The sequence below is a fragment of the Zootoca vivipara genome, chromosome 1, assembly GCF_963506605.1.
Source record: "Zootoca vivipara chromosome 1, rZooViv1.1, whole genome shotgun sequence".
Classification (NCBI taxonomy): Eukaryota; Metazoa; Chordata; class Lepidosauria; order Squamata; family Lacertidae; genus Zootoca; species Zootoca vivipara.
The window spans coordinates 132856477-132875042 of NC_083276.1; the positions used below are offsets into that span (position 1 = coordinate 132856477).

General features: G+C 43.1%; 1 protein-coding gene across 4 annotated transcripts in view; it reads left to right on the forward strand.

The window, feature by feature from the left end:
• Nucleotides 1-18566, forward strand: part of AGAP1 (ArfGAP with GTPase domain, ankyrin repeat and PH domain 1) — a 378138-nt gene that overhangs the window by 108544 nt on the left and 251028 nt on the right. For all 4 annotated transcript variants that reach the window (XM_060282347.1, XM_060282348.1, XM_035139158.2 and 1 more), the window contains one exon: nucleotides 15681-15808. In XM_060282347.1, the coding sequence (XP_060138330.1) occupies nucleotides 15681-15808 (128 nt within the window). The remainder of the gene's footprint in view (nucleotides 1-15680; nucleotides 15809-18566) is intronic.

The following is an 18566-nucleotide window of genomic DNA, read 5'->3' on the forward strand; positions in this document are numbered from 1 at the left end:
TTGTACACTCCAGTAGTTGGTATGGCATTCTACCTCCAATATGCCATCATGGCAAGCAGATTTTTAATCTTTTAATCTTCCATGGGTTTGTGCACAATGCAACTTGGTGCGAGGAAACCAAAGGTAATCTAATCTACCCCCTGCAATGCTATTCAACAGTGGAACAATCTCCCTTGGGAGGTGGTGGACTCTCCTTGGAGGTTTTAAAGCATGAATGCCTTAGCTGAGATTCCTGCATTGCAGGGGGTTGGACTTGATGCCCACTGGAGTTACTTCCAATTATACGATTCTGTGTTTCTGTGATTCTAATGACTACATCTAGTGGGAGTGAAATCCATAATTTAACTGCTTTTTGAAGATGTACTTTGTTTTGCTTATCCTGAATCTTCTGACATTCAATAGCCCCTGGCTCTAGTATTATGGGGGACAGATAGTATTATCTTTCTTCTTTCCTGACATCATACATAATTTTATACCCCTCTATCTAGTCACCTTTTACACTCCACAAATATTGTAATTTTTCCACCTAGAGATTATCATTTTGGTTGCCCTTTCCTAAATACTTTCCCGTTCTTCAATATGCTTTTCGTGGGTAAGGCAACTTGAAATTGCATAGTATTCCAAATGTGGTTGCACTAGAGATTTGTAGAATGGCTTTATGATATTGGCAGTTTTATTTTTACTCATTTTCCCAATTATCCCCAGCGTAGCGTTTACCTTTCTCACAGCTGTAGCACACAGGGGGAACCTTTTTATTAATCACCATGGTTATAGATCTCTTTCCTGGTCAGCCACCACCAATTCAAACTCCACGAGCCCATATGTGAAGTATGTTGTGTTTTTTAAAAAAACACCACAGATAAGCATTTGCACATTTGAATTATTTAACACTCAGGTGGATATACCCCAGAGGTTTACAAGTCTGGTTTTACCTTTTTGTGCTATATCTGATATCATCCGTTTTGATAAAAGGATATGATGCTCCAGAAAACCATGGAATATTATTGCCTTTCTATTCTGGTGATTTCCTAATGTTTATCTCTCAGCATGATAATTTCTGCTCCTCAGATAAATTACTTTAGCTGTTTTGTTCTCTTGGGTCCAGCCTTAATTTCTTTGGTTTATTGTATTGCCTTGATTTGGAGGTGGTTTTTTGTATTAATTTTTTTTGTTTCATCTTGCATTTGTATCTTAAGCAAATGTCAGTAAATATATAGTGTTGATGCAAATTGTGATGTGCAGAACCCTCTACAACACACTAGTCTCATGCTATACCAAGGAGTAATTCCTCTGGTGCCTATAATTTGTTTCAGTAATGTGCAGCTGTGACCTTTATAGAAGAATGCTTATGGCCATAGCTAAGAATCTGAAGTGACATGCCGCCCTGATTTCTCATTAATAGACTGTCCATCTTTAACTACACAGCTTGCTTAAATACTAGATGCTTGCAATGTAGTATTAATGAAAAGCAGAGTTGCAGTCTTGATTAAGAAAGCTTGCTCACCCAGGGGTGGCTTACAATGCTATGTTTAGTACGGTACTTAGAAGTTCAGATTAAAAATTGAGCATTGAGCCATCGCCCCTCTTCCCTCCCACTTCTGACAAGTTACAATCCCTATGGATTATGTTTTGTGAGCTTTACAGAACAATCCACACAAAAGTTGGGCATGCCCAATGGCTTTTCACTTATCACACAGCAGCTGGAGCTTGAATCTGTTATATTTTGAGTGGAACTCTGACCACAGGAGTTGGTCCCCCTGGCAGAAGAGGGGGATGGAGAGATAATTTCCACTGGATTCCCCTCTCTGCCACCCAGTATGCTCCCCAGAAATCTGCTCCAGCGTTGGGAGACCTTGAATAACCTGGGAGGTGGGCTTGAGATTTACCTTTCTGCCCTCTTCTGTTAGCTTATAGGAGTTTCTGTTGGATCAGTGGCCCTTCTGCAAATGGTAGGAGTGCTTTTATATGCAACGGAGTGAGATGGGGTCCAATCTGGAGTGTTTTAGAGTACGTTAAGTATCAAGAGTTGTTTAAAATTAAATAGGTGGCAGCACAACCTTTTGAACAGATTGTGGGGGCGAATGGGAAGCTGACAGGAGTCCCGAGGATGAATGTGAAAAATGGATGATGCTTCAAATGCGGGCAGGGTAGAACTAGGCATTGCGACAGCAGTTTTGAGAGGCTAAAGCACAAGTTCCAAGGCATTTGGGGAGAGGCCCTGTAGAACAAGTAGTTCTATGCCAATGCTAGAAGACAGGGAAGGTCTATTGCACAGTTAAAAGTCCTTGTGCTAATGGAACTGTTTACTCGGATGCTGCCTCTTGTATTCTTACATCCATGAAAAGCACCAAACAGTGGGTGTGGGTAATTTTCCTGTGGGGCAGTTCTGGGAAACTAGGGCATCTTCTTGAACATATTGGTGTTTGCTATTCTCTTGTGGCAGCAAGTATGAGGTTAATTATGAGTGACTGGACTATACCCACCCCTTTTTTATTGATTTTTTTTCTAATGGCAAGTTTTCAAATGAATTTTAAAGTTGTATTTTAAATTGTAATCTGCCCTGGGCCCTTGGGATGAAGGGCAGGCAATAAATTAAAATGATAATTAAGAGTAAGGGTTTGGCATCTATGTAGAAATGGGTTTTAACCAATGTGGCTTTTTGTTTCCTGTTGCTAAGCAGTGATGGAAAGAACTATACAGTGGTACCTTGGTTGTTAAACGTAATCCATTCTGGAAGACCGTTCGACTTCTGAAATGTTTGACAACCAAGGCACAATGGATGGTCGGCAAATTCCATTGAGAAAAATGGAGTAACACACCTCAGAAGCCGTACAACTTGCGAGAAAACTGAACCGTTCACTTGCGGGTTTTCGGCATTCGAAAACCGAAACATTTGGCTTCCGAGATGCTCAAAAAACAAGGTATTTCCTTTGGAAAATGTAAAACAAATACATCACTGTTCAAGTTGATACTATTTAGAGATTGGATTTTGTTAGCTTACCTTTCTCTATAATGTTAACATTTCCTTCCCTCAAGCAAAATGGATCTGTTTAAAGCAATGAAATACATTTGGGCAAGCAAATGCATGTTTACTCAATAAATTTCTCTTGAGTTCATTTGTATTTACTGCTAAGTAACTGTGCATAAGATTACAGCCTTAGAAATATATATTTTGGATATGTATTTGATTCTAAAATAGATAGCATTGCAATATGCACAACAATGTGCACAACATGCGTTTAGAAAGCTAGAGTTCACTTTGAAGTTTGCTTGTAAAACCACCACCACCCAATCTACATCACCTGTAAATGTTATCAGTACAGTACAGTAGTTTCAGTTTAGAATGAACTTTGTAGATTCAGCAAGTGACCAGTAGGGGTCAGTGCAACAATAGCAAAATATATAAAACATACTCGTTCCTTGAGCCACTGCTTCTGTGTTCAGTAAACACAGTAAACCCAACACATTGGTTTAAGACCATTTAGGGTTGCAATAAGACACACTCAGTAAAATAAGCAAAGTTACTGGATCAGCATTACTCAGAACTAGGCGCAGATATATGAAGTAAGCTGATTTAAGCAATGGAAGTGACTATATGTGACTGCTTTTCAATATGCAGTTATAGATTTGGGGAGGACCAAATCTATATTCATTTCAACACTAGAAATGACTATAAATGCTAGGATTTTGATTAATTGGAATATGAACAGAAAATACACGCTGCAGAGGATTTCCTGAGCAAGCCTATGCAAAGCGACCGGGCTAGACTGGGGCCATTAAGAAACAATACAGGGCCATTGACAAGGCAAGAGAGCGGCCTTCCCCCTTGCCTGAGCTGTGAACAGAGACTGTGGGTTTGGAAGGTTGCCAGGGTAGCTGTGTTTGAGGTGACAGGAAAAAGGAATGTTGGGCAAGGTGTGCTGGGGAGAAGAGGAGAAGGAAGACTGGGATCCATCTTGGGCAGGCTGGCTGCAGGCTGGCTGGGAGAGATGCCTTGAACAAGTTGCATGGGATCAATTCCAATCTGTTACATCCAAGCATGTAAACAGGTTGCTTGGACGAGTGAAACCAACCACCTGTCTCTATCCTGGCTAGTAAAAGCGAGCCGAGTTGGACTCCACGGGGTAGTGAGGCAGTCATTGACTTGGATGATGGGCTTGAGGGCATCCTGAGCAAGTTTGCAGATGACACCAAATTGGGAGGGGTGGCTAATACCCCAGAGGACAGGATCACACTTCAAAATGACCTTAACAGATTAGAGAACTGGGCCAAAGCAAACAAGATGAATTTTAACAGGGAGAAATGGGCAAAAAAATGAAAGGCACAAATACAGGATGGGTGACACCTGGCTTGAGAGCAGTACATGTGAAAAGGATCTAGGAGTCTTGGTAGACCACAAACTTGACATGAGTCAGCAGTGTGATGCAGCAGCTAAAAAAGCCAATGCAACTCTGGGCTGCATCAATAGGACTATAGCATCTAGATCAGTGGTTCCCAACAGGTGGTCCGCGGACCCCCAGGGGTCCGCGAGCTATGTCAGAAGGTTCCTCAAGATGCTATTAGATGCCAAGCCTCTGGCCTGCTGGAACTGGCGGAACTGCCGTCGCCGATGCGCGGGCGCCAAGCGAGCCCGGTGAATCAACCGGGAGCCGCTGAAGGCCCCCCGGCGACCCCACCGGACTGAGGCTGAGTGCGCCCGGCTGGGGACTCGGTGGAACCCCTGGGCCTAGAGGCCCGAAGCTGCCTTCCAGGCCGCGGACTCCGCGGCGACCGTGTGGGTGTCGGAAACGTCCGGCGGAGCAAGCGAGGAGCCGCTGAGGCCCCCCGCAGGCCCACCGGGCCGAAGCCGAGGGCGCCCGGCCGACGGCCAAGCGGAGCTCCGTGGCCCGAGACCTCCCACCACGCAACGATCCTGGGGGGCCTGCCTCGAGACTGCAGTCGCCATCACCCCTAGCTGACCCCCAAGCGAAGGGCCCCGATCGCGCAGCTCCTGCGCGCCACACGGGGAGCCTCGTGGGGACCCGAAGAACAAAGGCCGCACCGAACCTGCTGGCGCTGGCGCTGCCACCCCCGCAAATACAGCCACCCCCAGAGGAGGAGAAAAGAAGAGGGGACGACAGGGAAGAGAGGGCCCCACCACCACCCTCAACCCAGGTGAAAGGGTAGAAACCTCCCCCCCCCTCCAGAGGGAAACCCCCGACCCCCGGACGGCCATCACATTGCCGCCACCACAGCCACCACCACACCAACGCCCTCCCCAAGAAGGATAAAGAAAAGAGGAAAACAACTGAAAAATAAATAAAACCACTTTTAAATTTTAGGATTAGGAATTAATGGGGGTCCTTGTCACAATAGCGGCTCGATGAGGGGTCCTCGAGAAATTTTTGTTGGGAATCCCTGATCTAGATCAAGGGAAGTAATAGTACCACTGTATTCTGCTCTGGTCAGACCTCACCTGGAGTATTGTGTCCAGTTCTGGGCACCACAGTTCAAGAAGGATACTGACAAGCTGGAGCGTGTCCAGAGGGGGCAACCAAAATGGTCAAAGGCCTGGAAACGATGCTTTATGAGGAACGGCTTAGGGAGCTTGGTATGTTTAGCCTGGAGAAGAGAAGGTTAAGGGGTGATATGATGGCCATGTTCAAATATATGAAAGGATGTCATACAGAGGAGGGAGAAAGGTTGTTTTCTGCTGCTCCAGAGAAACGGACACGGAGCAATGGATCCAAACTTCAAGAAAGAAGATTCCACCTAAACATTAGGAAGAACTTCCTGACAGTAAGAGCTGTTCGGCAGTGGAATTTGCTACCAAGGAGTGTGGTGGAGTCTCCTTCTTTGGAGGTCTTTAAGCAGAGGCTCGACAGGCATATGTCAAGAATGCTTTGATGGTGTTTCCTGCTTGGCAGGGGGTTGGACTGGATGGCCCTTGTGGTCTCTTCCAACTCTATGTTTCTATGATTCTATGATTCTAAGAAGTGCTTGAAACACTCGAAAATTCAGAGCACAAGCTATGATATGATGTGACATCTTTGAGGATATTGTCAAATTTTTTTATGCTTTCCCTGGTAGTAGTAGTAGTAGTAATAATAATACTGGCTGGGTTTCCCTAGCCACTCTTGGCGGCTTTCAGCAGAACATTAAAAACTGAATAAAACTTCAAACATTAAAAACTTCCCTAAACAGGGCTGCCTTCAGATGTCTTCTAAAAGTCAGATGGTTGTTTATTTCCTTGACATCTGATGAAAGGGCATTCCACAAGGCAGCTGCCACCACCAAGAAGGTCCTATGTCTGTTTCTCTGTAACCTCACTTCTTGCAGGGAGGGAACCGCCAGAAGACCCTCAGAGCTGAACCTCAGTGTCCAGGCTGAACGATGGGGGTGGAGACGTTCCTTCAGGTCTACTGGGCCGAGGCCGTTTAGGCCTTTAAAGGTCAGCACCAACACTTTGAATTGTGCTTGGAAATGTACTGGGAGCCAACTTTCAGGACTAGTGTTACGTGGACTCGGCGGCTGCTCCCAGTTACCAGTCTAACTGCCGTATTCTGGATTAATTGTAGTTTCCCGGTCACCTTCTTGATGTACCATATATTCCGGCGTATAAAACGACTGGGCGTATAAGACAACCCCAAACTTTTCCAGTTAAAATATATAGTTTAGGATATGCTCACCGTATAAGAAATACGACCCGGCGTATAAGACGACCCCCGACTTTTGAGAAGATTTTCCTGGGTTAAAAAGTAGTCTTATACGCGAATAATACAATGGAACTGAATAACTTGATGTTTTGTTTCTTTAATAAATAACTGTATGAAACCAGATGTTGCCCCCACCATGGAAGGTGTAGTAACTGAAACCACTTTTTCTGGTCTTATGTCTTGTGACAAAAAAGCCTCCATCACAGCATTGTAGATACCTATCACTTGTGTTCTTTTAGGCAAAGACACCAGTTTCACCAGCTCTTCTCTCATGATGTCACCAACAGCATAATGCAAAATTACTGCTAGCCTTGCACGATGATTTATATCTGTGCTTTCATCCAAGCCTTTTGTAAGTCAGTGGTGAGCTGCTGACTAACGTCACTTGCCATGCACTGGACTCTATCTTTAACAGTATTTCTGCTAAGTGGCATCTCAGAGATGAGTTGAATAATTTTATTCTTGTTTGGGAAATCATGAAAAAGGGAATTACTCCCAGACAACATGGCCATTTTGATAATATCCCCATCAGGGAGGGACTTACCATGTTTTGCTATGCACAGTCAAATCTGAAAACTGGCAGGTGTCAGATGATTTGTGCTAGAAAGATAGTTGCAAAAATTAACATACAGTCCTGGGAATGATATTTCCTCAATTTCCCTTGGAAGAAACTATTTTCTTTCAGTTTCACCAAGTTGGGCAACACTTTTGTGGTTGGTGTCAAAGTGCCGTTTGACATTAGTTGTGCGACACACAACACTTTCATTGCACAGAATACATCACACTTTCCCATTGTGTTCAGTCACTCCAAATGCCTCTGTCCAGGCCTCTTGGAATAATCTTCCACTATCTGTTCTTGCTTCTTCTTTTTTGCTGTATTCATTTTTGGGTGTTCAAGACTTGGAGTATACAAAAACACAAAATTAAAAAAGAATGAAGCACCCAATACAAATTTGTCCCTGTGTCTGTGTCACGACGGCAAGCCTTGATTCCTCTGCAGAATCACGTGGAGAGCAGGGAGGAGAGGGCTGAGGGGAAAAGAAAGAGCCTGTTCACTGTTGGAAATTCCATTCCTCCTGTGCTGCAGATGTGTGGATTGTTACATGTCACAGGTCTATTTACATTCCAGCACTGATTATTGGAGTCTTGTGAGCGGAAATGGAGATACGCTGTTCCGTTTTGTATAGCATTTGCTTTTGCAGCTCTCTCTCTGAGGAAGAAAGACAGTGGGAGAAGCCATGTTTTTATTTGTTCTGTTACATTTGATTTAATTTGCAATAAATTAGGCTTAGATGTTACTCCTCAAGGCTAAGCTTCTGTTTGAACTCTGTTTGTCCGTGTGCTCATGTCCTTGGATATGGGCCACATCGGCGTGATGGGAGACCGGAGTTGGGGGGGAGGCACCGGCCTCGGCGTTATCACCCAACGCTATCATCCCTGCCTCGATGCTCGGCTGCTTCCACCTCACTGTTTGGAGCGTGAGGAGCAGCTTGCGTGCTGCACTCGGGTGGCTCCACCTGACTCAGTTGAGGGGCGCGGAACAGTGGGAGCAGCTGGGCTGGGTAGAGGGGCGGGTGAGATGAGAAATGTCCTCAGGTGCACGTGTAGAGGGGGAGGGGGAGCAGCCCGGCCCCTCGTCTCTCTGGCTTCCTAGTAATGAACTCTGGCGAACTCTGTGCTGGGGCAACAGCGCATGTGCCCACAGAGAGGGCTCTGAGTGCCATAGGTTCGCCGCCACTGCCCTAGGCCAACATCTTTATTGAGACAGCCTCCATCAGCTCAGGCAAGGAAACTGTTGGGTGGCAGGTTTCAGTGGCACAGACCAAGTTCTGGTTATATATGTTGTTGTTGTTTAGTCGTTTAGTCGTGTCCGACTCTTCGTGACCCCATGGACCATAGCACGCCAGGCACTCCTGTCTTGCACTGCCTCCCGCAGTTTGGTCAAACTCATGTTCGTAGCTTCGAGAACACTGTCCAACCATCTTGTCCTCTGTCGTCCCCTTCTCCTAGTGCCCTCAATCTTTCCCAACATCAGGGTCTTTTCCAAGGATTCTTCTCTTCTCATGAGTGGCCAAAGTATTGGAGCCTCAGCTTCACGATCTGTCCTTCCAGGGTGCACTCAGGGCTGATTTCCTTAAGAATGGATAGGTTTGATCTTCTTGCAGTCCATGGGACTCTCAAGAGTCTCCTCCAGCACCATAATTCAAAAGCATCAATTCTTCGGCGATCAGCCTTCTTTATGGTCCAGCTCTCACTTCCATACATCACTACTGGGAAAACCATAGCTTTAACTATACGGACCTTTGTCGGCAAGGTGATGTCTCTGCTTTTTAAGATGCTGTCTAGGTTTGTCATTGCTTTTCTCCCAAGAAGCAGGCGTCTTTTAATTTCGTGACTGCTGTCACCATCTGCAGTGATCAAGGAGCCCAAGAAAGTAAAATCTCTCACTGCCTCCATTTCTTCCCCTTCTATTTGCCAGGAGGTGATGGGACCAGTGGCCATGATCTTGGTTTTTTTGATGTTGAGCTTCAGACCATATTTTGCGCTCTCCTCTTTCACCCTCATTAAAAGGTTCTTTAATTCCTCCTCGCTTTCTGCCATCAAGGTTGTGTCATCTGCATATCTGAGGTTGTTGATATTTCTTCCAGCAATCTTAATTCCGGCTTGGGATTCATCTAGTCCAACCTTTCGCATGATGAATTCTGCATATAAGTTAAATAAGCAGGGAGACAATATACAACCTTGTCGTACTCCTTTCCCAATTTTGAACCAATCAGTTGTTCAATATCCAGTTCTAACTGTAGCTTCTTGTCCCACATAGAGATTTCTCAGGAGACAGATGAGGTGATCAGGCACTCCCATTTCTTTTAGAACTTGCCATAGTTTGCTGTGGTCGACACAGTCAAAGGCTTTTGCATAGTCAATGAAGCAGAAGTAGACGTTTTTCTGGAACTCTCTAGCTTTCTCCATAATCCAGCGCATGTTTGCTATTTGGTCTCTGGTTCCTCTGCCCTTTCGAAATCCAGCTTGCACTTCTGGGAGTTCTCGGTCTAAGCCTGCCTAAGCCTGCCTTGTAGAATTTTAAGCATAACCTTGCTAGCGAATGAAATGAGCGCAATTGTGCGGTAGTTGGAGCATTCTTTGGCACTGCCCTTCTTTGGGATTGGGATGTAGACTGATCTTCTCCAATCCTCTGGCCATTGCTGAGTTTTCCAAACTTGCTGGCATATTGGGTGTAGCACCTTAACAGCATCATCTTTTAAAATTATATATATCTTGTATAATTAAGATTGTTTTTCTTGGCCAATCACTTTTGAGTATACTCTACTTTGACACTAATGATCTACAGGGTGAGTCCTTTAAAAGAGGCCCCATGGATACAGAGTACACATGTTCCATGTGGCCTCTTTTAAAAGACTCACCCTGTATAAGGGGTGTGCAAGCCATTCTGAGTATGTTTAGGGTTGCACTCTTAATAATACATGCATTTCTCAACAAAATAGGTGTTTTTAGTTAATTTCTACACACAGTCCTACACTTAGAAGTACAGTGGTACCTTGCTAGACGAATGCCCTGCTAGACTAATTTTTCGCTAGACGAATGGGTTTTGCGATCGGAGGTTGCCTCGCAAGACAAATTCGTTTTGTGAAAAATTCGTCTAGCGAATCACAGTTTCCCATAGGAATGCATTGAAATTCAATTATTGCGTTCCTATGGGCAAAAAAAAAAATCTCCCCATGCATTCCTATGGGATTCGCAAGATGATTTTTTTGCAAAACGAATTGACTCACAGAATGAATTAAATTCATCTTGCGAGGCAGCACTGTATCTTAATAGCTAATCTACATAGGTTTATTTTAAGGAGTTTTTATTAACCCTAACAGGCAACCTCTCATTTATTCAAGGTTTGACCGTTTCAGTGATTCCCATGGGGTAAGACAAAATGCCAAAATTGCTGACATGTATATGTAGTGGTGTATATTATAGCCTTGTTTGTGAGCTCTACATCAGCTTGTATCTACCATCCTCCCATCTTTTCTAATGGGGTAGATCAGTTGAGTAATTTTCTCATAAAATACAGAAGGCTCATTGAGCCCCCTTTTTTCGCAATTTCGTTGGATGATTAATAGATCCAGGATATGGAATACTTTGCATGCAAAGGGTGATATCCAAATTCTAAATTCACATTTGACCTAATTATGCCTATATAATACTAAGCATACTTTGTTGTTCATGGTTTTATTATTCCCCCCCCCAAAAAATCATAAGATTAATGGTGTATTTGATGCATGCTAGTGAGAAAATGTGAAAAAATGTTGATGAGCAAGTTCTGATATGAAATCTAGGTTTTTCTTCAAACTATGAATGCAAAAGAGAACTGGCAGAAAACCAGGTTTTAGCCTATTCAAAATGAAGCAGTCCTATGCTAGGTTAATGTAAGCCAGGGGTAGGCAACCTAAGGCCCGTGGGCCGGATGCGGTCCAATCGCCTTCTCAATCCATGGTGGTTTTTTTACATGAGTAGAATGTGTGCTTTTATTTAAAATGCATCTCTGGGTTATTTGTGGGGCATAGGAATTCGTTCATTTCCCCCCAAAAATATAGTCCGGCCCACCACATGGTCTGAGGGAGGGTAGTTGTACCTTAGGAGGATGTGCAGCTGTGGCTAGATTATGAACATATCTGGAAGGACTGAGGTCTTCTGTGGGTTCTAAACACCATAGAGTGGTACCTCTACTTACGAATAACTCTACTTACGAATGTTTCTACTTATGAACGGAGCTCCGTCCGCCATCTTGGATGTGGTTTAGATAGGATTTTTTCTACTTACCGGTACGAATTTTTAGATAGGGTTGCTTCGACTTACTTTTTTTTTCTCCCAATGCATTCCTATGGGATTTGACTTACAGTTTTTTTCAACTTACGAATGTGCGTTCGGAACACATTAAATTCGTAAGTAGAGGTACCACTGTATATGTGGTGATTCTAAAATAGACAGTTCTTCAGTGTTGTGAAGTATCTTGTTGTACCTTTCTGTCTTGGTGTACATATGTACATTGGTCTTAATTCTATCAGGGATAGGGAAAACATGAGTTTTAGGTCAGGATAATAAAGGAATCTACTATATATTCTGGAAAAACTTTTTTTGCCATTTGTTCTCAGTAGGTCTGGCCATGTCTTGATACCATCATCAAACTTGGTATGAGAGTTCCTGAGGTGGGGTGGCAGTTTTTGTTGAAGTGGGCAATGCAGCCACCATTTTGAATCAAGATGGCAGTATGAAATGTGACTTTGCCTGATTTTTGGAGTGATGGGTACAAACTTGACTGATTTCAAACTCTGCATGATTGTTCCTGGGGCAGGGGGCGGGGTCCTGTGGTTTTCTTCAGTGTTGGGCTACTGGCCACCATTTTGAATTAACGGTGGTCCAAAATGTGACTTAGGCTTGTCTTCACCCATTTTTTGTGTGTGGTGGGTCCAAATGGCACCAATTTCAAACTGTGCATGAGAGTTCCTGAGGTGGGGATATCGGTTTTTGTAAATGTTGAGATGCTACCCACTATTTTGAATCAATATGGTAGACCAGAATGTGGCTTAAGTGGGATTTTGTCTGATTTTGGGCATAACCATTCTAACCTGTGCTAATTTGTATGCCTCTGAAGATATCAGCACCTAACTTGGCACACGGGTTCCCAAGATGGATGAGGTGGTCTTCATTCATGTTTGGATGGCAGTTGCCATGTTGAATCAAGATGGTGGACCAAATAAACCACAATTAAACATTAGCATCCCCCACCCCCCAACACTGATTCAGGGCTAATGTTCCTCAGGTCTGAGGTGAATGTGTGTGTGTTTGTGGTGGTCTTAGTTATCCACCCTTCACCCTAAGGTCTCAGGGCAGGTACAATAAAACACAATATTACTCCATGTCTCTCTCTGTGTGTGTGTGTGTGCGTGTGTGCACACACACACACACACGCACACACTGTAAAACTCTAAAACTCACAGATTACCCTATCCATATAAAAACCACCATATTCTTGGGTAGACAGCACCAGGGACTCCCTGCCAGTTCTAAATATGTGGCTTTATATCTGTGCCCCTGAAGCGTCCTAAGGAAGCCAATTCTAATAATTCATTGAAAAACCCAAAAAGCATTTTAAAAAAAGTGGGTGAAGGGGATTATTCAGGAATATGTACAGGTGAAATTTGGAAAATTAGAATATCGTCAAAAAGTGCATTTATTTCAGTAACGCAACTTAAAAGGTGAAACCAATATATGAGATAGATGCATGACATGCAAAGCAAGATATGCCAAGCCTTTATTTGTTGTAATTATTTGTTGTTAGGCAGGTCAATTATAAATGGAATGTAATTAATGAAATGTAATAGCAATGTTTATTTTTGTATTATTGTAACTATTTGTTCTATCACTGTGGAATTTCCAAAAGAAAGCATTTGTAAAAATTGAAAGAAAAATAAAAAATAATAAGTTGCATTACTGAAATAAATGCATTTTTTGACGATATTCTAATTTTCCGAGTTTCACCTGTATGTGGTAATAGATATTCAAGAGGTTATTTCTCACTTTAGTAGGCCAACAATAGGTTGTTGTTTTTGTCCCGGTCTGTCGTGATTAACAGAAATAATTTCCTCTAATACAACAATGGGGAACCTTTTTTCAGGCCGAGAGCTGCATTGCTCCATGGAAAACTGTTGTGAGGTTCATTCCAGTAGTGCACTAGGCACATCTTAAAGCACATTGGATATGTGTGGGGCTTCATGCCCCCATAATAGCATTTCCTTCAGAGGAAAAAAAATACTGATTTTAATCAGGTTGTGGTAGATTGATTACAAATTTATGAATTGCTGAAATATAGGGTGAAAACTATTTCACTGGAAAACTTGATATACTGCTCTGCAGCACCCTCCTTTTTTGAAAAGACCATTTTAAGCTTGCTCTGTTCTCATTCTGCTTAGAATTACTTTACCATTTAGAATCAACATGAGTAGCTTTGACTTTGTTCTGTCTTGAAGGTAACTATTTATTACTGTGGTTCTTTAAATCTCTCGATTAATAGGAGCAATTAAACAATAGTTTAATTTCCATCAAATTAACTGCCCTAAGAGATAATTGCAACATAAATGAAGATAAATTTGTTTCAATACACCAAGAGTTTTATATAAGTCAAGAACTGAATCTCCAGTTTTAAATCAGAGGTGAAACTTGAAATGACATGTGACCTAGTCTTAATACATGACCCAGATGGGCAAATGAGCATATTCGCCAGAGGGTTTGAGGATTAGATCCATGTGTGTTTAGACCCCTTGTGAGCGGCGTCCGAAATTAGCTATTCACCAGTCACATTTTGCTACTGACAACTGGCCTTTTGTGACTGGATGGAGATGTCCAGGCACCACCCTTGGTGCTTAGCAACTCCACCTGCCTAGCTGCAGTCAGCTGGTCAGTCGGACACAGCGGCAGTAAATGTGCACAACTTTTGCTGCTCTACTACACCCACCAAACACCTGATTTCCTTGGTAGCACAGCAACAAAAGAGACTTTTTTTGCTGCCACACTGCCAAGAGGATCACATGTTTGGTAGGATAGATGCATCTTTTGCTGCCACTCTACCCTGCAGACCCCCTGATTCACCAGTCAGTAAGTTATTTATTTTTGCTGCCCTGCTCCTGGGCGAATCAGGTGTTTGGTGGGGTAGAGTCCCACCCTGAAGACCCCCTGATTCACCCAGCTTGCTCAGTTGTGCTGGTCCAAGCTGCCATTGGGTGGAACGGCATGTGGGGCAAATCTCTGGGAGGTAGAACACTTTGGTAACAGGTCCCTCTTATCAGCTTCACTGGTGCGATAGGACAGATGTGGCATTCACACAGAGCCCCCAGTCGTTCCACAGACTATTGACCCTGCGCCACCACGTCTCTTCTCTTCCACTGCCAGCAACCAGGTTTTCCCGGTAATATATTCAGAGGTTGTAACGTATTAACAAAGATTCCAGTTTATTATGAACGCAAACAAGTTTTAAATACTTTGAAACACGGCAATCCAATTCACTCTCTCTGTCTCTAACCCACTCTGACTCCCATGCCTCCCACCCACAAGAAACCAACCAAACTAACTGTCTCTCTATTTCCAACTGTCTTCTTCCACTGTTAAACCTCTGGCCAAGCCTTTTAAAAGCCTCTGGGCTTTTCTATTGGTTTACGTATTAACCCTTTCTCTCCCCCTGTACAGACATTTCCAAAAGAACAGACAAACACCACAACGCCTTCCCCTCCAAACATTTTGAATGAAACGTCCATCAGCCCCATTCAGTATGGCCATGGTGACTAGGTTGGAAGTAGTCTAAAACATTGGGAGGGTAACAGGTTTGGAAAACTGCCTTGAGACCTTGAGAGTAGACCAGCTAAAACTGAAGCTGAAATATCCCTCAGTTTGGCCTTCCTTTTTTAAACTTTGTGCTGATCTACTCCAGGAGAAGTTACAGAAACAAATACACCCTGCACCCAAAGCTGCCCCCTCCTTTTTCTTTTTCTTGGAGATGGAGGCTGTGTTTCATTCAGAATAATTTTAATACTGTGACATTCTATCTCTGGTGTTCTAGCTTCCCTCTTGAAAACAAATGATCCACTTAACTGTTCTCATTGCAAATTCATTCATGTGGAATCCAGAAGAAATTGATTTCACTTTTAAAGTGTTTATTGTGATTGAAAACACATCTTGGTTTCAAGAGATTTGTGGTGTACACTAATATTACTAATAACAACAGCAACAGACAAGTAAGCACTTTTACCATTAGCTTCTGCTCCTCTGTAGTTTCTATGTGCATCAGCTGCAGGACTGCCAGTTTATGTTGTTGGTCAGATCATGAAAGTGGTATTTAATGTAAGCCTGACTCTGAATAGAGGAGCAAAACACTGCATCACAGGGTTTCTATGTAATCAAATTCTTTTAATTTTGTCTTTACAGTTGCACAGAAGATTGTTGCAACAAGAAAAAAGCAGCAGCTTTCAATAGGCCCTTGCAAATCCCTACCAAACTCTCCAAGCCACTCATCTGTATGTTCAGTCCAGGTTTCTGCAGTACAGATCAGCCAGGTATGAAATAGAATGTCATTATTTGCATCCCTTTTAGTGGTAGATACAAACTGGACAATGGGAATTGGCATTGGCAACCAGTGTTCTTGCATTTGATGAAGATTCTTCATATCACAAGGCAGCGCTGTTACACCAAGGAATAGAATACGGGTGTCTTGACAACCTCAAGCAGGGAGTATTTTCAGCTGTTCTTTGGATAGCTTTCTTTGAGTTGCTGTGCCCTTGGAAGGTTCATAATGTGCAACGACAGTTAAAGAGCTAAAGAATCCCCCACCTATACTCAATGACCTTCTAAAAAAAGGCCGCTTAAATAGAGCCTGGAAATTGCTTCTAAACTATGTAAAGTTGAAACTATGTATTTCCATGTGTCTTTGTTGTCTGAACTTGGCCAAATGTGTGATACTTTAAGAGGTGGTTCACAATCAAGTTTAGAGATTGCCTTGGAGATATCCACAATCCACAATCAATATTACATGTATTAGGCTCAAACAGTGTAGGGGTGTATACATTAAAAAACCAACCAACCACCATGCAACAATGCCTTGTTTTAGAGCCACATAAAATCAAGGCAGATATTGGAGCATCGGTGTAATATACTCTTCATCACAATCCTTTTACAGGAGGCACTTGGCCTATTCACCTGAAGTTGGTGAGCAGCTTACATGTATCCTGAAAAAGCATCTGATGAGGGCACTTCACCCAGTTACCAGACACTGTTATTACCAGCCATTAGGCTGTGCACATATCTCCCTTTGCGAAATCACTTATGCAGTCTAAAGTGTCTATGTCTTTGTGTATAGTTGGAAGCAGAGCACAGCCACCTGCCAGCTTACCTGAGGGCCAATTGTTACTCCTTGCATGCAACTAACATTTGAAAGCTTTGTTGAACATTATGAAGTTTCAAATATGAATAAAACATTTTTAAAGCCATGGTAAGGAACCAGTGGACCTGCAGATGGCAGTTGGAGTCCAGCAACATCTGGAGGTCCCACAAGTACCTCACTTCTCCTGCTTTACAAGTTATAAGACCACATCTGAACACGTTTATCAGACAACAATGCTTTGGGAGGTGTACTGTATTGGAATAGTGATCCCAGGACTAGATGTCCCTCTAATTTTATGTTCATTGTTTCCTTAGTGAGAAAACAAGCATATTGTGTTAGATTCTCAAAATCCTGGGCCAACAGCAAATGTTTATAGATACTGTACTTTCCCAATTTCCACAATGATGGAAGCTGCTACTACCCAGTAACTATAATAGCAGTGTGAATTTTGCAGGGAGATGTTCCCCAATGGAACCAGAGTGGGGGAGTACTTAATTCAGAAGTAGCATTTAAAAAACAAACAAAACAAAAGCAACAAACCAATCAAGGCTTTTTTATATATAGCAAACACCAGATTTGTGAAGCTTGGGGAATCCTTCCATTCCTCTCTACATGGGCAACCTTCACAGTTCATTGAAGGGGATATCTCTCAGCTGTTTCAGAGTGCTCTAATTTTATCTCCTAGTCTGGAGAACTTTCAAAGGAGGAATCTGTGCAAGATACTAGGCAGGATTCTCATGTTCCACAAAATAGTTTTGCTCTAAACTCTCAGTGTCCTTGGATGGCACGATTAAAAGAATGAGTCAGGTGCTTCTAGCAGGCAACCCAAGGTAGAGTGTGCAGTACACTAAACAATCGGTTCTAAGGATCAAACTGGGGGGCGACGACGACACATTTTTGGATGGCCCTGCTGGCCAATCAACATTTGTGGTGGTCAAGACCATGCTCATCTATGAAAAGGCAATGTGAGATCCTGTGTGATGTCATGCTGAATTTAAGAGATACTTGAAGTGCTAGCACAATGCAAATGCCAGGGCTAATCCTCCACTCCTTCGAAAAGGCATACTTTATAACATGTGTCACTTCTGTGGGGCTAAGAGTGTTTCCAAACGATTTTGTCACATGGATGAGCTCTATCGCTCTTCCCAAGCTTAAAGGTACGAAGGGGAAACACCTGCAGTTGTGCTGGGCTTTTGTGGTGTTTGAAGCACCTATCAAGCCAATCCAGCATGGACAAGATCCAGCCATTGTTCTGTGTTTCAAGCTCTGGAAGGATATGGAGGATTGTCCCAGCAGTTGTGCTGTAGTTCTGAGGTACTCTGAGTGGAGGAGAAGAGTTGGGGCTTATCAGTATTTGTATTACACTTTTTAATGTGCTCAGAGCATTTCTGAAACACAATGCGAAATAGCTGTTTCCTCATACCTCTTTGCAGTTTCTCATGTTTGCCAGAGGAAGATGGGGCACTCATAGTATTATGTGGATTTTGGACAAGTTTGCCAAGATATTGGAGATTAATCAGAACATATGCCTCTTTTAACCTTTTCTACTAATACAAAGCTCATTTTCCTAGCATGCATCCTTGTGTTTCCAAAATGGCACTGCCTGCACATAAGAAGGATGTATCAGTGGACTCAAGGGATGCCCCAACATTTGCAGGGGGGGAAATATGGAGTGGGAGAAATTGAGAGCACGCTCAGTTTGGAAAGCTGTTATACTGGAAAACTCTGGGAGTGGGAGTGGAATGAAAGTGGTTAGGCTGGCTGGCTGAAACCTTAAATTCCTTACTACAGAATTTTGTGGCCAGTCCAACTTCTGTCTTTCAAACGCAGCTGTTGGGTAGGGGCAGACCAAATTGACTTGAGAAGCTGGAAGAAGGAGTTAGTCCTTTACGTCCAGTGAACCTTTCCTGAACTAAAGCTTCCCCCAAATTTCT